Source organism: Danio rerio, chromosome 9, assembly GCF_052040795.2.
Source record: "Danio rerio strain M-AB ecotype USA chromosome 9, GRCz13ab, whole genome shotgun sequence".
Taxonomy (NCBI): domain Eukaryota; kingdom Metazoa; phylum Chordata; class Actinopteri; order Cypriniformes; family Danionidae; genus Danio; species Danio rerio.
The window spans coordinates 41327705-41354897 of NC_141029.1; the positions used below are offsets into that span (position 1 = coordinate 41327705).

At 35.7% G+C, this 27193-nt stretch overlaps 1 protein-coding gene across 8 annotated transcripts in view; it reads right to left on the bottom strand.

The window, feature by feature from the left end:
- Positions 1-27193, bottom strand: part of erbb4b (erb-b2 receptor tyrosine kinase 4b) — a 655930-nt gene that overhangs the window by 189083 nt on the left and 439654 nt on the right. For all 8 annotated transcript variants that reach the window (XM_087268193.1, XM_087268191.1, XM_087268190.1 and 5 more), the window contains 2 exons: positions 7659-7790; positions 1860-1925 (listed from right to left, as the gene is read on the bottom strand). In XM_087268193.1, the coding sequence (XP_087124319.1) occupies positions 1860-1925; positions 7659-7790 (198 nt within the window). The remainder of the gene's footprint in view (positions 1-1859; positions 1926-7658; positions 7791-27193) is intronic.

Sequence of the window (27193 nt, forward strand, 5' to 3'; positions counted from 1 at the left end):
TTTGACATATACTAATCCATTATTATAGCAAACTACTGTTATTTAAATTACTAACATTAACAAACATGAATAAATACTGTAATAAATGTATTACTAAGTTTGTTCGTGTTAGTAAGTACACTCACCGACCACTTTATTAGGTACACCTGTTCAACTGCTCAGACAGTTACATGGCAGCAGTTCTGTGGGCGCAAATGCCTTGTTGATGCCAGAGGTCAGAGGAGAATGGCCAGACTACTTCAAGCTGATAGAAGGGCAACAGTAACTCAAATAACTCCTTGTTACAACTGAGGTATGCAGAAGGGCATCTCTGAACACACAACACGCCGAACCTTACAGCACATGGGCTACAGTACCAGAAGACCACACCGGGTGCCACTCCTGTTGGCTAAGAATAGAAAACCGGGGCTACAATTTACACAGGCTCACCAACACTGGACAATATAAGATTGGAAAAACATTGTGTCAGAATTTGGCGTCAACAACATAAAGGCATGAAACCATCCTGCTTTGTATCAACAGTTCACATTGCTGGTGGTGGTGTAATGGTGTGGGAGCTATTTTCTTGACACACTTTGGGCCTCAGACTGGTTTCTTGAACATGACAATGAGTTCACTGTACTCAAGTGACCTCCACAGTCACCAGACTGTATCCAATAGAGCACCTTTGGCATGTGGTGGAACAGGAGATTCACATCATGGATGCGCAGCCAACAAATCTGCAGCAACTGTGTGATGCCATCATGTCAATATGAACCAAAATCTTCAAGGAATATTTCCAGTACCTTGTTGAATCTATGCCACGGAGGATTAAGGCAGTTCTGAAGGCAAAAGTGGGTCCAACCCAGTACTAGTAAGGTGTACCTAATAAAGTGAACAGTGAGTGTACATTGCTTAATATTAACTAATGGACCGATATTTTAAAGTATGTAAGCTAGTGTGCTCCAAAACAGTGACAAAATTAGCTTTTAGAAAAATTACAACTAATAAAAACACTTAAAGCTTGCAGTCTGTCACTCTGTCACTGCCTTAATATAGAAACTATGAAGGAGCTACCACCCTCTTTTTATGTATCAGTTGAGATTACGTCAAACATCAAATGAAGAAAAAAATGCACATTTCAAAGCACTTAAATCTTTTCTGGCCTTGAACTGCTTATTGCTCAAGTGTCTTTTTAACTATATTTGAAAACACTGTTTTTATTCAGAAATGATTTCTGTCTGCACTAGTTTCCAACATTTTCCAACATCAAAAAATGCTAAAATCCTCATACTGCACAGACAAGTACACTAAAGCATTGCAAATGACCAAACTTCATACAGTTTTTGCACTGCTTTAACAGAATGACAATTCTCAAAAAGTTTATCATACTCAAGCTGCTTGTTTTTAAAGTTATGTAAGTTTATATCATGTTTACAGTTTTTTGGTTCAGAAAAGAGAAGACACTGGTGAACATTTATAAAGAAGTGCTTGATTGAAGTGCAGTGCTTATCTTCAGCAACTCTAAAGAATTGGCATACGCACATACCTTGGATATCTACATGTACAATTGTTCACATAACTAATGTTCAAAGCACTTGGCACATTGCTAACCCCTAAGCCAATGACTAAAAATCCTTGATCATCAAACAGATTGTGACATCATATTAATACATAGCTTAAAAGCCTGATCTGTAAACTAAAGCTCTGCAGATTGAAGCCCTGTGAGGAATAACTGCCAAACACACAATGTTTTGTGTAAGTGACAATCTGTCAGGCGACCAAAGGTTGAGAAAACCTTTTGCACACTGACATGCTGGCATTTACTGGCCATTTCAGACAGAGTGAATTGTTTGAATAACAAAGTTTCTGAAACTCACAGCTTTGACACTGGTCTTCCTTAGGCCCCCAGCAGCGTCCATTACATGCTCTGTGACACCTCTGACCTGTAACCAGAAAAGAGAACACATTTCATTATTGCTAGTTACAGAACATGGCTTTACATTTGGCATCTCTAGTGTTTACCACATAAATTGTGTTTGCAAAAGCCTTTAAGTGACATCCCAAATGTTCTTCTTAAATTAGTATTTTTGTAGCCTCCTATGTTTATGTTCAGTTATTTCACTTTAAAGGCAAAAAATAAAATAAATAACAATAGTAATAAAAAAAAATAACTGTTTATTGCCATACAAGTGAAATGAGCCTAAAAAAGGATGTCCAGATGACAATGACAAATGACAATTTTAGACAAATTAAAATTTAAGACACTTTGAGGTTTTTACTTCTGAACTCTTTAGATATGATAATGAACAATGCATGTTCAACAAGTTTAATAAAAATACCATCATTATGCTTCGTTTACATTTTGTAGGTAGCTACAATCATACATGCTGTATCCAAAATCTCCACATATATCCCCTCATTAACTATTCTCTACATAAGTCCACTTAAAGGAGTGGATGAAAATGAGGGAGTGAATTTGAGCACTTAGCACACCAGAAGGTAAGCCATTTTGTTTGCTAATTGATAAATCCCCTGGACAGTTAGATTTTAATCTTCATGGTCAGACCGTATGATAGTTATTTAACACATAGCAGAGCTGTCTATTAGTAATCAAATAAAGTACTTTGATCTCTGTCATGTTACAAAGGTACTTGAACTAAACTGTATTTCATTTTGAAACTTGCACTGATATGATTCCGATGAGGACACCATCTTGTGGTCAGATAGGAAAATGAATTTGTCTTGCAAACTCTCACCGTGAATTATGGGTATTTTGTAGCTGTTAAGAGTAAATTGTTTGTGCACTCGCTATTGTGGGATTGATTAAGTGCACTTCAGATCTTCCACTATGATTTTTGACTCAAATAGAAATGGTTGCACTCTTGAATAGTGCACCACATAAAGGTATACTGTAGGTGTTCATGTCAGCCACAGAGTTGACATGTACACATATTTGAAGATCTTTGGGATATTAAAAGAAATTGGGATTGCCTCAGAAAGTGAACCACTATAACTGATTAACAATAATTTTTGATCTACTCAATCTATTTATGTTTATGTATTATTCATGCCATCTGTTTATATTATTTAAGCTAAAAGAATGGTTAACATCTTTACAACAATGTAAACATTAAGTGCAGTATTATTCATTCAAGTTGGTCAGGTTTTTATTTCTCGTTAGTGTACAGATTGGCTTACATTTTATGTTTGTGGCTCTGTATATACTGTACATGTTTGTTGTATTGTTTTTATTTGTTGAATTTTTATCCATTTTTATTTTTTATTATTACTAGTATTATTATGTTATGTTAAGTCCTGACCAGGGATGAGGGCTTCAAATTAGCTTCATCCTATGTACGCGGCATCCGTTGTCTTTGTATAACAGTGACTACATTTACATGGACATCAGTGGACTTTATTACCTTCCCTGCTATCCTACCTTTAGACAGTGAATTTGCTGGGTGATGGCGCTACAGATGTGCAGTCATGGTTATACGTGTAAAACACAGCCGCTAGCAATGTTAAAGTGTGGAATGATGGTCAAGCGCCCCCTAACTTTAGAGCATAGTGATTGGATATTTACTCGCGAATAGGAGTTTCCTCATCTCAGCTTATGAATTTACAGGCACACACAGTCAATTCGGGGAAATATAAAACGCACATAAACTATTTAAACACAAATTTGAGAAAACCGCAATTCACAAGCGCATATTGAGCCGTGGAGGTCGTACCGTACGGTACAATATTATATTGAAAACCGTGGCATTCCTAATATATATACACAGCCATAGAGGTTACATCTATATTTGTTAAAAGCATTTTTGGGATTGGCTCAAAAAAAGAGCCCCTATAAAACTATTCAAAAAATATCTTTAATATATAGTCCATTACAGACAGTATGATGGCTCAGTGGTTAGCACTGTCGCCTCACAGCAAGAAGGTTGCTGGTTTGAGTCTCAGCTGGGCCAGTTCGCATTTCTGTGTGGAGTTTGCATGTTCTCCCCGTGTTAGCGTGAGTTTTCTCCGGGTGCACCAGTTTCCCCGAAGTCATGCGCTATAGTTAAATTGAATAAACAAAATGGTCCAGTGTTTAAGTGCATGTGTATGGGTGTTTCCCAATACTGGGTTACAGCTGAAACAGCTGTGTAAAACATATGCTGGAATCCTTGGCGGTTCATTCCGCTGTGGCGACCTCTGAAATTGAGACTAAGCCGAAGAAAAATGAATGAATACAGACTATTTCAATGTTGACGCATGAAAATGTCCTGTTTATAGTCAATCTATTTCATAACTGTTAAAAAAGGCAATCCAATGATAACTTATAACTATTATTAAATTATTTATTAATATTTCAAGCTTTTCGAATGCCCAGAGGCTATCAAAATTTAAAAATGTATAACAGGAATTATGTTATCGTTTACATCCCTTTAAATGGTCTATTTGTGTTATGCATTGTTCATATTCTTTCGTAACGGTTTATGGCAGTAATTGTAATCCAGATCATTCTACTTAAGTACAGGCCTCTTTTCATCTGCACTGACCCTGCTCTGATGAAGTGGGAAGGAGTCATCACTGACTGACAGAACAATGTTCTCGTGGACTCTCCGGAGCTCTGCCCCAATCCTGCCGGCCCCAGAGGAGATGGCCCGCATGGCTCTGCTAGACTCATCTGCGCTTGCTGTTCTGCCACCCAAGCTTAATTGACTGTTGGGTAATTGCAGTGTGAGCATGGCTGACTGATGGAGTGTTGTCCTCTGTCCCTGTTCCACTTCAGTTAAGAGTAATTACACCAGTGGCTTACTCTCTTCAACTACATGGGCCAGGCACTTTTGACTATCTCCCATTTTAAACGTCACCTTTTTTTCTCCCCTACACACTCTCTCGCTTCCACTTTTCTGTTCAAGTACTTGATCATTCACTGTAACTTTTGTGAAATATGGAAAGAACAGGCGGTCCATTGCCTTTCTAAGAGCTGGGCTTAAATTAATTTCTGTCTTCATTTATTCAGCATAATACAAAATGGGATGTCTCCTAGAGTAGAGCCCTAAAGAGGACACAAGAGCAACATAAACGTGCACTTTATAATCCATGTCTTCTGAAGTCATATACCGTATGGTAATTTCGACTTTATATTGGCATATACAGATGCTCACAAGCTACTTTTTGAACTTTAAATGTAACAAAACCTTTCTGTCATTACAATTACATATACAGTTGAAGTTAGAATTATTAGCTGCATAAAAAAAAAAAAAAAAAAACTATATTTTTTCCCCAATTTCTTTTTAACGGAGATCAATTTTTTCAACACATTTCTAAACATTTCTAATAAGTAAAAAAAAAATAAATATATATATATATATATATATATATATGGAGGGATGAGTACATATGGGGGGGTGAGTAATGTCGCAGACAAAAGTGAAGAGGGTTGGGAAGTCGTGAAAGAAAGTGAAGAGTGAGGTGGGGGTACTTGAAAGAAAGGGGGATCAGTAAAATGAGGTGCCGGATCAGATTTTAGAGGTGCCAGAACAATTCCAGCACAATTTAAACCCTGCATAGGCTATTTTATATACAAATCTAATAATCAGGTGCACATGGCTCCCGAATAGCATAAGAGAGAAATAGTGGATTTGTTTTTTGTTTTTTTATTTCAACAGTTTTTTTTTATTTTACTTTACCTTAACCCAATGAAAATATACAATTTAAAACAGAGTCATGACTAATAAAATTATTGTAACATTTTTAATTGTTTTGTTTGACATACATACATATTTCATGTTTCAAAAATGACTGTGTAAGTAAATAATGACAGAGATGCTTATGGTCTCTTTTTTTTTAAATTATTCACACTGACCATCAGTATCATTCAGCGTTCCTCATTACCAGTCACACTGCTGCTTCTAACCTAATCTGAAGGTTACACACATTGGAAAAAAAGTAATTGATAAACATTGACTAGAAGGGCAGGATTGCATTTTAATTGGTGAAAGCAGCATTGCTTATTCCCTGCTGCTTCAATTGAGGAGCTAATGTAAATAACCTCACTAAATAACTAAATCAAATCAATGAAGACAATCCCTCCCCCAAAATACTAAGGGATTATAGTGGATTACATTTCAATATTGATGATCTGGGCAGCGGCTAGAAAAATAGATCAAGAACATGGATTGAATGACAGGATATGATATGAGCTTGGACATACTCTCCAAATTAAAACTATAAAAACAAATAAATCTTTAGGGATTAGCTATAAAAAAATAATCACATCACTTCAATATGCTGTGTTTTTTTTTTAACAGAACAAAATATTTTAGTGGTGGTTTCCTATACATTTTTGTTTTATTCAGCATTGTATGAAAGAAACATTGCTAATAAAATCTGTGGGATCCTTCTCCAAGCTCTTTTAAATGTTCAAATAATCATATAAAAGAAATGTATCATGGTTTCCACAAAAATAAAATAAAATAAAATAAAATAAAATAAAATAAAATAAAATAAAATAAAATAAAATAAAATTTAATAAAATTAAATAAAATTAAATAAAATTAAACAATATAAAATAGAAAAGAATAGAATAGAATAGAATAGAATAAAATAATGAATGAATAAATGAAGGCACGAACGAAGAAACAAATGAAGGAATGAATGAAGAAACGAATGAAGAAACAGATGAAGGAACAAACGAAGGAACAAAGGAATGAAGAAACGATCAAACAAAGGTATGAAGGAATGAAGAAACAAACAAACGAAAGAGCGAAGGATTGAAGGAACAAACAAATGAACAACGGACGAACGGACGGACGGACAGACGAACAAACAAACAAATGAATGAACGAACAAACAAACGAACGAACAAACAAACAAACAAACAAACAACTGAAACAATTGAACAAACAAAAAAATAAATAACAAGTATTATGTTTAATAATATGCTTATTAAATAACGTAAACTTTAATGATTCAGAATAATCATCATGTTTAAATTGTAATCCATATTTTTGGTCAAATAAAGTTCCATTTTGCAAGCATAAATAAATTACTGATAAATTAAAACATTTTTAAAATCTTTCTTACCCCAAACCATTAAACAATAGTGTATGACCATATATTTTTTTTACCATAGATATATACAGTAGATATCGCATATGGACCCTGAGCATCTGTCAATAGCACCGCCACATTTGTACAGTGCTCCCATGGCAAATGTCATTCAACCGAACTTGTCAAGACTAAAGCCAATGTGAAGATGTTGGACTTTTGCGCAGCGAACAGGTGTAGTAACAAACAAGCAAAGAAAACAAAGTATAAAGGCAGAACATTTTATAAGTAAGATTTCGCTTTTTTACATTTTTGTATGTTACGAACTTTTGTGCTAAACAAGTAACATTATAGAGGATTATACAGTCACTTTCTGCATTGACCATTAATCAAAGTAGCACCAACTCGCGTATATTTATCAACGATATATGTGTATATGTGTATATATCTTTGGCTCTGGATGGCCAGTCCTCCACTGCACCTTGATCCCACATTCATTTCAAAGGAGCGCTACCCTGTACTAAAATGGCGGCTTTATTGATGCATTCCTTGCAATAGACAACAATAGCGTAGGCAACATCTAATGTAAACATTTATGACTATTTTACCATTTATTGCTCTGACTGGTCAGTACTCACAGGAGCTGCTGCTGTTGGATGGCACAACCAGGTGATCAGGGCGAGCATTCTTCACTATGTCCTGCCAGTGGATGGTATCAGCATGACACAGGAATTTGTTCTGGTCCACATACACCCCTCCATTCAGGATTTCTGTTAAAACATAGACAGCAACAATAAAACACAATTGACTAGTTAATGGCTTATGTCAGCGCACACCTGTGAGAGTAGCACTGCAGTGAAGGTGACCTCATCACTATCTTACCTTACAGTGAAAGAGCAAGGTGAGGCTCTCCTGAGAATAAAGATAATGTATAAAATAATTTGATTTCCTCACACAATGACTCTTTTTGACCCTCTAGAGTCAGTACTGGCCTACTTCCGCTGGAAGAGAACTATACAGACTTGCTGGGACAGATAAGACTGGTGATTGAAAAGGACAGTTCACTCAAAAATGAATATATTTTTATAATAATTTCAAACAATGCACTAGTAATTACAAAATAAGTCTTTAGGATGGATAAATCCTTGTTGAAGCTTAAATTTATCTTATTATGAAAAAATTCTTTAATGCTTGATGCTCTAGAGTAGTGTTTCTCAACCACATTCCTGGGGGACCACCAACACTTCTAGTCTGTTACACCCATTCCAGGTCTCTCAGTCTCTGCTAATGAGCTGATGATCTGAATCTGGTGCGTTTTATTAAGGGGACATGGAAAACTTGTAGAGCTGTTAGTCCTCCATGAACGTGGTTGAGAAACACTGCTCTATGGTGTGTATTATTTGCAATAAAATGCAGTTATTTATTTCTTTTATTTGACAAAATGAAGTAGATTTATTATTATAATGACATGTTATATAATACAATTTGTGCCCACTGCGTTTTTTCTTGCAAAAAAAAAACAAAAAAAAAAGATTTTTGGATTGAAATTAGATTATTTGCTTTATTTTAGATTTTTAGTGAAGGAGAGTCATTTTTGAACTTCAGGACAAACAAAATATAGACCATTTTGAAGGAGGTAAACAATAACAGTGGTCCTAATTCCTATTTTATGTTTTTAATTACCATAGCTCCCAAGAATCCAAAAAGGTACACGTACTGATAAATAATTTTATGGCTGCTGTTTTAACATTAAGATATGCTTAAACTGCCTCTTGTTGCAGTTATAAAATAGTTTGGCAATATGCAGGAAATGTTTATGGGCCAGTGACATTGCCACTTTGAAATGGTCTATAGACTTCTAAGACCACACAAGGGGTAAACAGACATTTCTCTCAATCAAAGTGATAACAGTGGTGCTCTTCACTCCGATACACTCACAGTTTTGCTATTAGCTGCATGCAGCAAATAAGTTCTCTAAACATGGTGCACTACATATTTTTTATGGCATAAAATAGCTTGTTTTAGAACCAGACAAAAGTTCAGTCTCTAGAGAAATACAATGAAATGAATGTGTCACTTTAAATCTAATTGAAAAAACTTAGAAAAAATATTTAAAGATAATAATGAGTGCTTAGTTCAACTGAGTCTGGTTTCTCTCAAGATTTTATCTTTCACTTTCAACAATTGGTTAAGTTTGTTCCTCGCCACTGGCTTGCTTTGTATGGGACTTGTGGAGCTGCACATCAATGGATTTGCTCTTCAGTTTTTGGCATTTCAGCAGTGAAATGTAATTCACACTGAACTGAACTAAACTAAACTTCTCTGAAAACTGGACTGACACTGTTTCAATTTACTAGAACTTCTATGTTAAGCTGCTTTGACAATCTACGTTGTAAAAGTGATATAGAAATAAAGATAAATTGAATTGAATCACAAAGCTACTCTATGATATGCATATTTAAAAACGTTTTTGGAATTTATGGTAACATCAATAATGGTTAACATACATATTTTCATTGCACAACCTATTATTTATGATAAACCAAAAACAAACAAACAGGTCATTTAAAAATATTTTTCACACTATTTTGAAAATAATTTATATTTTTACAGTAGATATTTTTTTAAATATGTCCTAAAATTGCACTATGAAGCTTATGCTTAATCATAGCAATTTTGTAAATATATCTATAAATACACAACAAACCTTATACTACATTACATGATACATTTAATGATAATGATTTGATTATAATTATAAATGCATTTATAATAGTGCTATTAATATGTATTAGTGATGCATTTCAGTTTTCAAAATACATGTTCATATCACATTATACACTAATTTATAAGTACTAATTACTCAGTCATGACTGCATCCATAAAGGTTCAATCTGCATTGTTAAAACGTTACAGACTCCTTAGAAAGTTCACACAGATTTTGTTATGTCAAATGATTGAATGATTAAACTTATTGTGGGTCATAATACAGTTACTAATATTTATAAATGCACACTGATGTCTTTAAATGGGACCTATTCTGCCCCTTTTTACGAGTTGTAAAATAAGTCTCTGATGTCCCTAGAGTGTGTATGTGTGTATGTAACTCTTTGAAACTGCCCCTTTTAGGCTTTGATCCTAAATGTGCTGTTTTGGTGACTGTTGCTTTACATTCAAATGAGATTGTGCTCCAAGCCTACTTTTCAAAAGAACGTGGATCTACAAATGCCTATGTGTCAGCATAATGGCATATTCAAAAACAATACTATCGTCCTTTGCCACTGAGGAAGAGATCGTCACTAATGGGCGAAGCTTTCCCTCTCTGATAGCATGTACAAATGAAGAATGTCAAGCAAAGTCTTTTTGCAAACTGTTTTTATGAAGTGTGATCAAAAAATATATAAAATTAATACATTTTGTCAGCGCAATAGCCTAGCGGTTAGAACACTGACATATGGTGCAGTAGGACTTCAGGGCGTGCAAGTTTGAATCCCGAATCGTGGACATTTCCCGTCCCTGCCCTAAAATATATAACCTAAAGTGCTCTATTTTTACTAAAGCTCTATTTTTGCGAAGATTAAAGGGTCATTTGATTATTATTAGTTTTATACCACCTGTGTTCTGTAGTACAAACACTTCGTCATGTTACGATAGTGCTGTAAATATGATAATTTTGCTAATATTTGATTGAAATAGTCTCATTTAATAGATTTTCCTCGTATGCATATCAAGTGTTATTAAGTGGTACATGTTAAAGTGAATGTGAATACAGTATATACATACTTCCCCCCTTCTTTGTTGTAGTTTTACAAAACAAACAGAAAGATATTAAGAACAATTGCCAGTCACTATCTGTTAAACTTTTGGTTAAGCCGCAATTGATTGGAACACATTAATAATTAATATGACTATTATTAAATTGTAATATTTTAATAGCAATTTAAACTACCCATTCAATATGTAAAACAAGAAACAAAAAGAAGCTTTGACTGCATGTACTCTGGGGGAAGGTGTCTGAGTGCATCAATTACATCAGATTTCCACTTCTTTCTTGTGCTTGAATGTTAAAATGGCCCTCCTATGAATTGCCAGTCACTGATGTGGCCCCCCACCAACTTAAGTTTGAGACCCCTGCTTTAAGCAATAAATATTATTAAAACTATTAGAAAATGGTAGCGATGACTGTCATTAAAGTAAAATTCAATGTTTGGTGGGTCTTTTAATAAATTTGATAAATAATTATAAACAGTTATAATTTGTTATATGCAAGAGCTTCATAGAAAAGAAACATTTTTAATGAGATATATTAACTTAATCAAATAGCAGTACTAGTGATATTTAATAGATATTTAATTCCATCTCTAATACACTGTAAATGTATTTCAAAATCCGTTCACACTTTATTTTGATGGTCCATTTGTTGACTTTAAGTTACATCGCATCTACATGCCAACTAATTCTCATTAGATTATTACTAGACTATTAGGTTGGGGTTAGGTTTAGTATAAGTTGACATGTACTTGCAAAGTTTCTTATTGTTAGTTAAATGTCTGTTGCAGGAGCAGTGTCAAAAGATATTAAGCAGACAGTCATACTCAAATGGACCAAAAATAAAGTGTTCCCTTTTATGATATAAACTAATAAGTCAGAGACAGATGTACTACAATGCAATGCTGAAAAAACAGAACTTACATTTTCGGTCAAACTTTCCCTTTTACAAAGAGGCCACACAAATGTCCCTCTCATTGTTATTAATAACCCTGTTTTTGTTTTGATTCTCTTTTCATTGCATTTCCCCTCATTTCCCTCAGCTCCTCTGAGAGATGTCTACTCCCACCAGACGCAAACACAGAGAAGGAAATGATTACATTCCCCGACAGTGTCAGAATCAGGATCCGTCCTGGATTTGGGGCTCTGACATTCTGGACAGCCATGCTAACAGGTTTGTAATTTCATATTTCATCTGCAGAGAGACGCCTCTCAATCCCTCGTCCTAATATGCATCATACTGTCCCACACGGATCAGCGGATTTGGAAAGAAATCAATCTGTTGTTCCCTCCCAGTGCGTTCACATGCGAGACGTCTCTGTTTTGAGCATGCCGGACCACAATGAACATTATGATCTTAACGTGTCTGGAGTAATCCTCACTTGCGTGAAAAAAAAAAAAAAAAAAAAAACTGGAGAGCTTATAACAGATTTGCATTATTTACTGCAGTGGATTTCTCTTCATGGCTACGGGAGATTAGCCGTGTGGCGGTTGAACAGATGAGACATATTCATAACCACGGGCCATCTGAAACTGATAATAGCCTAACAAAAGCTTGATTAAACAGTACTCTATGGATGATCGGAGACCGTGTTATTGTGTATTTCCCCTATCTCTGCAGGGCATTGAAAAAAACCTGTCGCTCAATGGATAAATTAATTTGAGCTTTCTGACATGCTGGGAGGGCTAGCATCAGAAAAAACAAATAAAGCAATGGTAGAACTCAGCAGGAGTCTCAGACGGCCAGACTGTCGCTCTCTCTCTCTACAGACGATTGCTCTCCAGCTTCACTGAACCTTAGCATGTACATCAGAACACCTGAGGGAGGAGAGGCCACAACTGAAGACTTCACACGCTCAGTCAGCACTTAATATACAACTATAACATGCAACATTGATTACAGCAAAGACGACTGAACACAAAAGCAGATGTTGACAAACATGCATCATGTAAATTTGACAGTTAAAGATTCTTGAATCAGTTTATCTAATTAGTAACATTCTCTAATCAGTTGTAGTTAATGAAAACATTTGAAATCATTTTGCATAGGCTTTGTTTTTTAAACCCTTTTTTAAATATGATTTTTATGGACACTGTATGGATCTATTTTATAACGTTAAGGATTAATCTTCACTGTAAAAAATGCAGGGTTCCACACAATTCATTCATGTTGTCCCAACACAAATCAATTAAGTTAACTCAACACTTTTAACAAATTTATGTAGATTGAACAGAAAAAATTAAGTTTTCCCAATAAAATCTCAAAAATTGTGTTGTTTCAACTTACTTTAAATAAGTAGTTTGAACAAGCGAAAAAAGAAAAAAAAAATTATAGATTTTGAGTGGGCCAGACAGAATCTCTAGACAGTTTTGCTATTTCTGTGCAGAATTTAGTAAAAAAAAAAAAAAAAAAAAAAAAAAAAGTTGCAGATTAACAATTATACGTTTTAATTTTTTTTTTATATTTACAATGCAAATCCAATTAAATCCACTTAATTGGTAAACAAAGCAAGTCTCTAATATGTATTAACTAAAAGACTGAAAATTTGACTTGACAAACTGTGTTGTAAACAAGTCAAATGGAAATTTTAATATTATTCAATAACATTACTGAAATAATTTAAACTGAAATAAATGTAATTCTAATTAATTTATAAACTGAATAAATATAAATTTACAAACATTTACACAATTAAATAAACAGCCTCAATGATTGGCTAAACATCTGTGGAAAACTGTGGATTTCTGCGCGCACTTTTTAAATTTTGAGCTTAAAGGTGCAGTATGTGATAGTCTTCAAAAACATTTGTTGTTCTGCTGGTTGAAATTCTCTTCACATTCCGATAGTAATGATTAAAGAAAATGATCTAAATGTATATATATGTATTTTTATATTCTGGGTAAGGCATAAGACTAACAAATGTCCATCCAATTAAATAGTGTTGGTCAGACATCTCTCATAATTCCAATAAGCAGCCTAAACAGCAGCCTGTCAGCAAATGTAGGTCTGAACGAATGCGCAGCCGTTTACACGCAGGTCCCCCGTTTATCTGTGAGAGAGAGAGAGAGAGAGAGAGAAAGAGCGCAAGCGGTAATAACATGCTGAATTAAAACTTTTTAAAATCCTGAATCAATATTTGAGTTAATTTTGCACGCTGAAGGAAGGACGACACCATGGCTGAAGGATTTCTTTTAGACAGGTTCTGTCTTAAACTATTTTAGCTTTACGCAAAGCTGATGTAGATGCTGTTACGAATGGGTTATATGCACAGAAGTGTTCTTCAGCCACTGAAATCTTCCAGCTATAGATTGATATGACTATTTTCAGTTTCATGATAAGGGACCTTTTACAGCATTGCTAATGTAGGTTTTTTATTTAGTTTAACAACAAAACATCAGTAAATAGCACTATTCCGCCTAGTCTGCTTTACTGGGGTGCAGTTGATTTTATATCCACATCACATTGGTTCATTTTTGAACAATGACAGCCTGTGACCCGCTCACTTTATTGTTTACCATGCTACTCTGAATATTCAGTCTGAAATAGCATGCAAGTATGGCTTAATAATAAGTGTAATTCCTGCACACCACCAGCCAAGTACTAGTCGCTGAGTGAGTGTTCTGCTGTCATCTTTGAGGTGCGTGTGCTCATATTTCAGGAGGTGTGGCTTTGGACAGCAGGGGGTGGGACTGTAGCTCCGTCTGTACAGTATAAATATTGTAATTAGTGTGTTTACACTGAAAACTATAAAAAATAATAAGTGTACTTTAATTACCCAGATGATGGTAATGATGTGTAATGATGGACACTTCACGCACTCAACGACCGCAGGTTTACTTACGTAGCGGAAGGGGCGGAGCTATTGGATGCACATGTTGTATAACTTTATTCATTTTGGATGGTGAAAGCAAAATTCTTCTACGAGAGTGATTATAGCGCTCCCCGATGGTGAATGCGGCAATACTTATGGCAGTTATTATTTGATAATTCGGTCGTTTTTTTAACTTATTTGGCAACCGTAAAACGTCATCAGGGAAACGGTTTGAATTTCCGCTTAGTAAAAAAACATTAGTGTGCCATTTGGGACGACACTACATACATGTACTTTCCTGTTGAGTGTGTAAGTGCATAAGTACATAGTGCATAAGTACATAGTGCATAAGTGCATAGTGTATGGTTTGCCATTTGGGACGCAGCTTATGTTTCAAAGATTTATGCTAGATGGTTAGCATTGTCACAGATCACCTACTGCACCTTTAAAAATGTGTTTGTGAATATTTTTGTATTATAAACAAACAAAATGTAAATGTGCTTCACTTAATGTTTCATAAAACAACAATGAACTGTGTTTATTATCTACTAATAGCACATTTATAAATAATATAACATTATTAACAAATAAATGTTGAGTAATGAACTGTATTATGTGCTAATATGTTTAGTTGTTCATATATATATATATATATATATATATATATATATATATATATATATATATATATATATATATATATATATATATATATACAGTTCACTCAAAATATTTTGTTACTATATGTAATGTACTTACATTACATTGCACTTACTTAAGCATCAAACGTGCTGTAAAGACTTAATAAACATACATCATAAGGAAAAAAAATCTTATTTGGTGACATCAGTTATATCAAGCTTATTTTAGATTTACCAATTATATTGACGTTTATCTATTTACAATGTTTATATTTAATATTTTCATTTACTTTTGACTTTAACATTTACATTTATTTATCTTTTAAGTATAATAAAAATAGATTAATAAAAATAAATCTGAAAGAACATATTTGTGATGAATCTGGAACATTGGGACACATTATTACCTTGATCATAGTTTCTTAGCTGGCACAGACTGACTGGTAAGTTACCTGTATCAAAGGACACACAGCTGTAGGGATCGGAGAGCACACACAAACAGACACACGCACGCACGCATGCACACACACACAATCACAGAGACAGACAGACAGGCAGACAGACAGACAGATAGACACACACACACACACACACACACACACACACACACACACACACACACACACACACACACACACACACACGCACACGCACATACATACACACCCACACACACCCACACACACAGTCTAGATGCCAGCACTGGCACTGGGTTCAGTAAAGCGTTTCTCTCCACAGTCATGACAGCTGGTTTAATTTGAATGACTGGATGACTTGTTGTTGGGTCTGTAAAAGCTACAGGTTCAATTTTGTCTCAAATGAAGTGAAAACTTTAATGTCAGTCATTGGGAAACTCTGTACGTGCAGACGCAAGATCAATTCAGCATACCTACACACTGAAAAACATGGCTGAGAGTAGCATTTTGGAGCAAAAAGAGTCAGTGGCTCTGTTCCAAATCACAGTGAATTGCCTTGCAGTCTACGGCCTAGACAACATCCTTTCTAAAATATAACTTATAAAAGACTGATTTACCCTACTCTGTGCATTGTAGAATTATCACCTCTCAAATAAGATCACAATAGACCTTACCTGATAATTAAGTTCAATATAAGCTATTAGCATGTTGCATTGATGCAAGACTGTTCACATATAATATAAAGGTAATCATAACAATAACAATATTAGTGAGCACACATGAACAATGATTGATTACACATGGTGTACTGTAGATCAGGGCTATTCAATTGGCAACCCACGGGCCGAACCCAGCCCCAGAGGCAATTTGTTCCGGCCCTCCAAACAGTGTGACCAAGACATCAAAAATAAATTTAATTCAGTCGAAAAATGACCGCTATAGTTATGAAGTGACACGCATCTGTTCAATATCAGCATGAGCTGCAGAGGTGCAGAACGTGAGTCACCATAAGCGACTGGTGCGTGCAGCTGAAAACATAGGGATGCAACGATTAGCCTGTTTCACTACTGCGTTTTAATTCGTCACAGTTAATTAATCGTTAAGTCTTCTCTAAGCTGCATTTATGTTGAAGGGAACAAAACGAAACTGCTGCAAATAAACAAAGTTATGCCAAGTTGCCAACTGTGCGCTAGTTTAAAGTTCCAAGTACACTGAGGCTAATATACACGCACACTGGATTGGTAGCGGCTGTTCCCTCATCACGTCTTTTCCGCTTGCAAGTTTGTTATTTCTAATGTAAAAAGGACAAGATGCGCACACAAGTGGAGCAACACGCTTGCGTCTTTCCGGGCGCACGCAGTAGAAAACGTCTCATGGTGAGAGTTGTGTGTGCCTTTCAGTGCAATGTAAACAAAATATGTTAAATTAATTATAATTTGAATGATATGCATGAAGGCAGATGGCAACAACAGTTAATCTAAATAGCTATTTACCTAATATAAAGCTTAAATTTACATTAGACGTGATAACCGTGAAACCACCATTATTCTTCTGACTATAATTGTACAACTAAAATCTACAATTGTTGCAATTGTTGTTCTGGAAAAGGGAAAAAAATATGATTTAGTTAACCCCACTGGCAGATTAGGTTTCTTGTTTTAAGGAAAAACGTATTTTTGTTTTGTCCTTTTATTTCTTAAAACAATACAATATTTGCTTATCTAGAAAATGCTTCTTGATTTAAGATTTTTTTTTTATATTTTGAAGTTATTATTATTATCATTTTTGTAATTAAGAAATTGGCATCTCAGAACATAACTGTAAGTACATGGATCTCTTAAACAAACCATACTCATAATAATATAGATTTTACGTTTGAAAGTGTATATATCACATACAAATTTTGGTTAAAAAAACTACTCAATATGGATTAGTTTACCAACCTTTTACACAAGAGAAATACAAGTGACAGTAAGTAAATGTTACTAATAATCTGCACATTCTGTATGTTTGTGAAAACTCAAAAACATGGCTACTATTTACGATTTACTATATACTATGATACTATTTTGCTCTAATCACTCCGGAGCCCTACTTATTGATGCCTTAAAATAGCTTGAGAGTAACCTCAATTAAAATATGTGTGAATATGCAAATCACCCACCCCCTATCGGAGACAGATGCCTCCTAAAAACAATCCTAAGATAGAAATTCCCTAAGCATCATAGACTGTCAGCAAAGAAGACCATACAGTTCCCATTACATTGAATATATATATATATATATATATATATCTAAAAATATATATCTAAAAATTCATAAATCAAGAAGCATTTTCGGGACAATATATAAATAATATTTTGTTTTCCAAAATAATAAGTCAACAGGTTTTCCTTTAAACAAGCAAAATTATCTGCCAGTGGTGTAAACAAAGACAATCTTGTTTTCCAGTTTGAAAAGTTTATTTTGTATAACCTCAGATTTTTTGTTTACCAATGGTGTAAGCAAATGTGTATGCATTATGTGGATGTGCATAATAATATGTATAGTTAGATACTATTTCTAAAAATATATATATATATATATATATATATATATATATATTATTCTTTTACTTGCTGTGATTGATTAACAGTTTTGCATATAAACAAGGCTAAATAAGCAGTGAAGTAGAAGCAGGCATTGATCGTATGTGGAGGCGAGTTTATGCATCGTATTACATCATAGAGTAAAACATTACAAATCCTGTTAACCCAGGCTCATTCTGAAAATGTACCGCTATATACATTTCTGGAGAGCACCAAATACGTCCCAGGAGGTATGTTTTTTTTTTTTGCAGTTTTTGTATTCGCAAATCCACCAGTGGCCTCTGTGTATGCTTTTTCAGATCTCAAATTTCTCTAGCGAGTGCCAATCGTGCCTGCTGTGCTCGCGTAAATTCACCAGAGGCTGCTGTCAACTGACTGACCAATCGACTGAGCCATCCCCTCCCAATTTTCTAAACTCAACCAATAGTGTTTTCCAAACACCGATTGACCAGCGCCCACCCACTTCCCTAAACCCAAAAAGCAATCCAGAAAAAGAAAAGCTCTCGCCTGATTTTACCACACTTTTAAATTATACCACATTCTCACCCTGTTTTTACTTGTTTATTCCATTTTTTTGCCTTCTATTTTAGTCTTACCCGTTTTTCTGGAAATGTATTTTGCAGAACTTGAATCCCGTTGGTCAACTCCGCTCTGCATCTCAAGTCTGTCGACGTACATGACTACAGCTAAAAAAGCCGTCCATATAGAGCTAAGCAATCAGCTGGTAAGTGCAAAAATGAAAAGCATCATACCATCCCGTATCATTTGTTTTAAAGATGAAATGCAGTTATACGTACTTCTGGCTACATAATTCACGATCTCTAGAAATGTCTATAGAGCTACATTTTCAGAATGAGCCTATGCTAATTCCTGCCATTTTGTCAGACTGCCCTAAATACAAGTTGCTTTGAGGGACAACAAAGTTTTGAGCTCTGAAACTTACAGCATGTGCTCATAGTATTTTGACCTCTTATAAGTCAAAAGATCAAGGAAATGTTAATTTCTCAGTTCATGACCCCTTTAAAACTCACTTGCTATGTGCACTTAATTAATTAAAAAATGAGTTATTTTTATTCCCAGTATATTAAAATGCATAAAGAGCAACAACACATTGACTCATTGACACTGCAACAAAACAAATGCCCTTTCCTAAATTGCATGTTTGGAAGATATGAATGGTTTCAAATTACATTTCTGAGAATGTCTCTGGTACTCTGCTGTTTTAAGACGAAAATACTAAGCAATGACGTCGACTGACACATTTGTTTTGTTGTTAAAGCATGCTAAAAACACCAGGGATTCTTATAAACACATTTGATTTCACTCCAGGAGGGTCTTTAACTAAATGGACTAGAACAGGACATCACATTGGCACTAATAATATGTTGCACACATGACGTTTCATAAACTCAACTTGAAAATCGACACCAGTCAACCGGTCCCTAATCCATAACTTCATTGACTTTCTCCATAAGATTATCAAGTCGGACGGGCACAGATGAGGCTGCCTATTCATCACAGAGTGCCAACATCATCGAGGCCTTACGCCAGTCATCGCCAGCAGTCTGGCTCTGCGTGTGGCACAGAGGGACTGCGCCTGGCAGGGCTTATGAGGAATGATATGCCAGACTGTGCCAGCTTCCCCTGCCGCCACTGTACAAATAGGTGATCTTCTGCGCCATCCATCAAAGTGAGGCTCTGCACCGCACAGCCTGGCCTCTCCAGCCGCGTTACCAAGGAGATGGTGTCTGAGTAAAAAATGCACTCAGTAAAGTTGAACAAACAATGAGAAGGAACACAGAGTGATTTTTTTCCTTCAGATAAGGACAGCAAACCAAGACTTTAATAAGAAACGCAAAAAGTTCGCCTGTGAATACTGTTTAAAAGAGCGTTATTTTTCTTCTGAGGTTAAGAAGGGGATCTGTCATGCTATCTTTATTCTTTTTCTGATAGTGAGGGCGCTAAAAACCACGCAATGAGTGCTAAATAAAACAGAGAGTCAGAGAGAAATAGATAGTGTATAGATTATTACATATCTTCTACCGGATATTTGAAGATTGTGTGTCCTTCTGTGTTCAATTTGAAAAAAAAAAAAACAAGTAATTCCTTCCATCTGTCCGTTTGCCTCTTATCACAACTGAACAATGCAGAAATGACTCCACTGAGTCACTGAAAAGATCACTGCAGAGTCTTCTGGCTAAATAATAGCATTCTGAGCTCGTTTTTTTGTCTAGGACAGTCAGAGTATGGTGTGTTTTTTTAAGAGATCTAGATGGATGATTCAGTGTCAGGTGGAATGTCAGGAACTACAGTCAAGCAGTGAATGGGCATAAACGGTAAACTGAAGTGTTCTATAAAGCAACTGAACCCAAACACATTAAACTATTATACTGTGAATCTGACACACAACACAACCATATTATTAACTATACAATGCATGAAATGTCACCCATGCACAAGTGAATTAGCAGTCAAAAAACTAAATAAAATGAATAAGCTACGACTAATAATTACTTGATTGTTTGTGAATAATTGTGATTGTCTTCAGAAACATGTTATTGTTGTGCTGGTTTAAAGTCTCTTCACAATCCAATAGTAATGATTAAATGATCTAAATGTATTTTGATGTGTTTTTATATTCTGGGAAGAGCATAACACTAAAAAAAAGTTCATCCAATAAAAATTTTTCGGGCCGAAAATCCCAATAATTCTGATAAGTAGCCCAAACTGTCTGTCAACAAATGTAGATTTGTACATCTGCGCACACTTTTTCACGCAGACAGATCCGCCGTTTGCACATGCATTCACCTGCACACGTTCAAGAGACAGCAGTAAAACAAATGCTCAATCAAAACTTTTGAAAATCCTGAATCAATATTGGAGTTACTCTTGCACGCTGGAGGTCGGATGACACCACAGCTGAAGTATTTATTTTAGATAGGTAATGTTATGTTTCAAAATAATTTTATTCACGCAAAGCTGATGTAGATTTTGTTGTTTTACGAATGGGTTATATGCACAGAAGTGTTGTTCAGCCACTGAAATTCTTCGGCGAAAGACTGATGTGACTATTTTCAACTTCATAAAAAACGTTTTACAGCATTGATAATGTAGATTTTTATTTAGTTTTGAACAATGACAACCTGCAACACGCTCCCTATATTGTTTACCATGCTACTTTGAATACTAGGTCTGAAATAGCATGTAAGTATGGCTCAGTAATAAGTATAATTTCTGCACCCTGTCAGCCAACCACTAAGCATACAGTAGTCACTTTAGGACAAATCGCATTAGAATGTGAGACCAGTAATCCTTGCATGCATGAAATATTGAACATTATGTCAAGTTTTGCTTCCTGCACAACTGTGTGGCTTCAGATGGCAGGGGAGAGACTGTGTCAAAGCTATTATAACAGCTAACGGTATATTGTGAGGTATATATATTTTGTGCTGACTTATACGTAACGTAACTATTTTATGATTTATAAGTTAAGTGGCTAACTCATATGATTTTGTTTTATAGCAGCTAACTCGTATAAATTTGAAGATTTTTAGGAGGAGGCATGGCACCCAATCCACCATCATTGAGGATGAGCAAATCATACTAAACTGTATGAATGAGATCATACAAATTCATATTAATTAGCCAATAAATCAAAATGTTACAAATTGAGATTGTGTTGGATTTCTATAGAGGATGTATTGAAGATGATAACTGCATCATAAAGTCATGAAACTACACCTTTGTTTGTTGTAAATATGTGCCCTCTAGTGGAAAAATAACAGTACTGTGCCTTTATAAAATAGAAAGTAACAGGGTAATACTAGTAAACCATTACAATTTATGTTACTGTTTTCTTTGTTCATACATTTGTTTTTGTATTAAATCTATTCATGCAATGACAATGGTTTTCTAGCGGCCATTATGCTAGTCTTTAGTCTCACCTGATCGAACAGAAATCATTATAATATGCTGATGAAACATTCCTTAATATTGACATTCTGTTTATGTACGTCTTTCCACTAATTTTTGACTCATAATAAATTAATTTTGTACGGCTCACTCAATATTTTGGTTTCTTCATGGACATCTCAGCCAAGGTCAGAACAAAAGAGCCACGCGTATAAATCTGGAGGAATAGAGGTGGCAAACTACGAATAAAGCACAGACAGACTCCATTTGAATTTAATTGCACTTTTATGTATTTAACTACTGACCTGAAAAGAACAACGACTTTAATTTAACGACATAAAAGCATTTATGAGGAGTTGATGCCGCAGGCGTTCAGGAGAGAGGAAGGGGGAAGGCGAGGACCTGCGCGGGAGTAGTTCAGCGGGCGTTCGTGCCGCGCAGACTGCAAGCAAATGCACTTTTAACGACACACTGTTGACATTCAAGCATGAGTGGTCACGGCAGGCAAAGCATCATGGGAGCCCACTGATGGCCTGTGTGCGATCGGCGCTGACAGCAGAACATGTGTTCTACTGGTTACATGTGTCTGTTTCCAATTCATCTGAACCAAGGACCCTCTCGTAGTGCTCAATGCATCATTTTCCCCCCTTTTGCTCAGGCTGTGGAGGGACAAAGACCAACTCAATAACAACTCTTGAAAAACCAATGACAAAGGCAATAAATAACAGGCAAGAGTTGCATTGAAATAAATCCCTTTCAAATCCAACCAAGGCTGATACAAATAATAGTAAAAAAAAATTGGGCTGGGAAACAGGACACCCTTTCTTTCTGCAAGAGGGCAGTTTTTTACGGGCAATGTTACAAGGGGATTGTCATAGTGATGGTATGATATATAAGCAATAAAGGGAGAATTGAAACCATATTGAACACTGAGGGGGAAATGGTGTGGTAACAGTGTGGTTTAAAAGCAATGGCAGATGCTCACAATATACTATAACATCTATTTATAAGCAGTAACTGTTGAAGCATTCAAACCCTTATTCTGAGCTGTTTGTTGGGTTATAATGTGCATTTGAGTTCAAGGTCTGTCACTTATTACATAAAGGTGCAGTATATATTCATTCATTTTTTATTTTTTTTTGGCTTGGTCCCTTTATTATTCTGGGGTTGCCACAGCAGAATGAACTGCCAACTTATCCAGCATATGATTTTATGCAGCGGATGCCCCTTCAGCTGCAACCCATCTCTGGGAAACATTCACTCTCACATTCACACACATACACTATGGCCAATTTAGCTTACCCAATTCACCTAAACAGTCTTTGGACTTGTGGTGGAAACCAGAGCACCTGGAGAAAATCCACGTAAACACGGGGGAACATGCAAACTCCACACAGAAATGCCAACTAAACCAGTGACGAGGCGAACGTGCCACCTACTGCACCACCATGCAGCCCTGTGCAGTATACAGTGTAATGTGATTCAAAATGAGAAAACAATTCATGAAGGTTTTTTTTTTTTGCACACTTAGGGTGCACTCACACTATGGTATCCGAACTGTGCCCAGGTGCATTTCCCGATTCGTTTGAGAAGTGTGAGTGCTCTGAATCGGGCTCAGGTGTGGTTCAGTTGGCTGGCCCTGGCCCGATTGGAAGAGGTTGACCAGAGCGTGGTTCACTTTGGCTTTGATGCGGTACGATTGTAGTGTGAGTGCAAATCGTGCCTGAGCCCGAAACTGAAGACGAAACATGACTTGTAAAAGACTGCTTTATATGGATTTATTAATAATTCTTACTCTTCAATGAACGCAAACTGTCGTAGTTTTTTAAAGACGCAAACCCCTTGCTGCACATCAGCCGCACCTTCAGCAAACCTCCTAATACCTGCAGCACGAGGACTTTTATGGTAATTTATGAGCGTCAAATGTGGTTGATCAAATGACTAAAATAATATAACTAAAAAAATCTGCACTGTGCTGAGTGAGGGCGCTTCTCTTCTGTTAAACTGACCAGCGCATCATCAACGATGTAGGCATGCTCCGGCTTGGATGCAATGTGAGTGCAGGCCACAGGGGCAGAAGGAAGGGTTGACAAGCGTGCTTTGGCATGGTTCAAGGCATCTGTACATCGTGTGAGTATGCCCTTAGACTTCAGTCTTTGCCCAGTTTAAGGAGAAACATAATGTTTCCTATAAGACTAAAGCAAATTAAAAATGTTTTATCACTAAAGTGAACTTTTGACCATTTTATGTTTATTCATTTAGCAAATGCTTTTGTCTAAAAAAAGGAGGCATTTAACAATTCAAGAATAGACAATACAAACAATAAGTGCTAGTTATACAAAGTAACTTGTTTGTGCTCAGAGAATTTAGTAAGAGTGCATTTCTGAGTGCTTCTACATCACTTTCTCCTTTCCTCTCTCTCTCTCTCTAAATAAATAAATAAATGAGTTAAAGAGCCTCTATTTTACATTATGAAATGTCATATTATTGCAACAATTTTAATTACACTTACATGTTGTGGTCAGGAGGAAGAAGAAACCATATGAACCAGATGGTTCATAGGAACTGTAACAGTTATTGACAAAGTCCCATACAAAGTCTCTGCTGCTCCTTTCCTTTTATAGCAAATGTCAGACAAATCCTGCATTGCAGCGCAGGTTATTGTATCAAAAATCTGAAAAATTACAGGAACAAACACAACACTAGTTTGGCTACACTGTGGTATTGTTGTGAAAATTTACTTTAACACTTTATTCCCCCAAGTTGAATCTCCATCTGTCAGCGATTGTCATCTTAGCATCATCTTTGCGTCATCATCGCGTCATGATCAGTCCTGTGATCTCCCGTGTTCACGTTTTACCAGATCCTGCACTGCATTTGGTGATGTACCATATCGACATTGTCGCGTTCAGGCCAAAGATCCAAACCTAACAAGATTCATTTATTTGACTGTGAGTTGAGCTTTGGACATTGTTATGTTCATGATTTATAACCAGTGATTAATTTGTAGATAAATCATATACACAACAAAACCAGGAAATAAAAGTTACTGTGACCAACGTCCACTACACAATTTTAGCTTTTTACTCGTGATTTAAAAAAATAATAAAATACGCGTGACTGCCTCTTTGCCAATTTAAACAATACAAATATTATTTAGGTAGGCCACTATGGCATTATTTAAACATTATCAAAATGATCACCAACCAATAAGAGTGATAGTAAATGTAAAAAAGATGATTGGTTGAAAATATTGGGCCAATAGTTAAACGTGCTTTTTGCTTTAACTTGCATGAGGATGTGGAAATATAATTTCTATCAACTAATTCCAAATGAACAATAATCTACGTATAACTGAAAAGTTATATTCTTTGGTTTTTAATTATATAATTTCATTAACATCCCAGCTAGGAGGGACATTTAACCTTTATCTCTCTGACTACAGGCTAAGCCAGTGATGCAAATGCTTTAAACGACTCTGTCTTTGTCTTCGGGTGTTGCTTTTATGCTACAGAAACCCTATGTTGATTAACTTGTGTGGTCAGTAGCTGGGCCGTTTTTTAACACCTATGCCATGCTGACTCCAACTCTTAATTTGCATGCTCTGTTTAGCCATATCCCCTCCTCCTAAGAACACAATATAGCCATGAAATCTTTGTCTTAATTCAGACTAATTCAGACTTGTGTGAGACTTGTGAGAGACTTGTAAAAGAACTTGCAGACTGCGGACCTCTAGTAGGCTCTTGCAGACACATAGACATCTTAAAGACGCTGTATGACTGCAGATTAACCAACACGTCTCAATAAAGGAATTCTGCTTGTTTCGAGTCTCCTGGACTGGGTTCTCTTCTCTTTCTCACTCATTTATTTTTTTTTACAACAATGACTACCATCATGTGTTCATTCACATTCTCCATGCACAAGTTAATGCCAGATCAATTAAAATAAATTCAAAAAAAAAAAAAAAAAAAAAAAAAAAATCTGATATTTTTCGAAACAAGATCCAGCAATATTCGGCTCAAATTAAGCACTGCTAATAGCCTTATTGGAGGATCCAAAAGAGTTGTGACATCGTACAAATGCAGTATTTAAGAAATAACAGACTTAGAATGAGAAACTTCTGTGAATGGATCATCCCTTTGGCTTTTTGGACTTCAGAGGTCAGAGTTTACCAAGCCTGAACTTTAGAAAGCAGCAATGTAAGCATTCTGCATTACCTTGTGTTTTTATACTAGCACATTCACATGAATGGAATTCAATAGAAAAAAGTTAGGTGGGACCAGAAATTAACTGGGTGAAATCTGAAGGTGCTCTCTAATTTTGATCAGTGCTATTTTTTAAATATCTCATCTTTGTCTGTGTGTGTGTGTGTGTGTGTGTGTGTGTGTGTGTGTGTGTGTGTGTGTGTGTGTTTATTACTTTTATTCAGAATATATGTAATTAAAAAATATGTCACTCATATTTATTGCCACAATTTTGCTAAGTAGTGACTTTAAAATTTAAAAAAACTGTATTTTGATTTTCATTGTATATATACTCTGTGAAGCTGAATGGATGACGGCTCCAGACGGTGGGCTTATCCACAATCCTCCCCGCCCTCTTGACTTCCTCAGGGTGGTAATTGCATTTAAAGCAGGCTGATTAAATTTTGTTATCCCTCACACAATTGTTTCCGATGATTCTTTATGAAAAATGGCTAAGATTAAAGGCTTAAAGAATTATCTGGGGCAGAGAGCATCTGCTTATTTATCTGAGAAAGAACAGAAAAAGAGTAGAGGTGTAAATGAGAGGGGGCAAGGGATAAGAGAGGGCAAGACTTCTCCTCTCTCGTTTCTAGAAACTGAAATAACCTCTCATGTTTCATATCTGGGTCGGGTAGTTGAGCTTGTTGAATTAGAACAGTTAAATCACTACATGCTGTGGAGCACTTGTGGGAATTGATTTCTATAGGAAAAGCAACATACAGTACAGTAATGGTTTGTCTGCAAATCAAGAACAGATTGAGACCCCCGTTTACAAAACTGTACACAGCATGA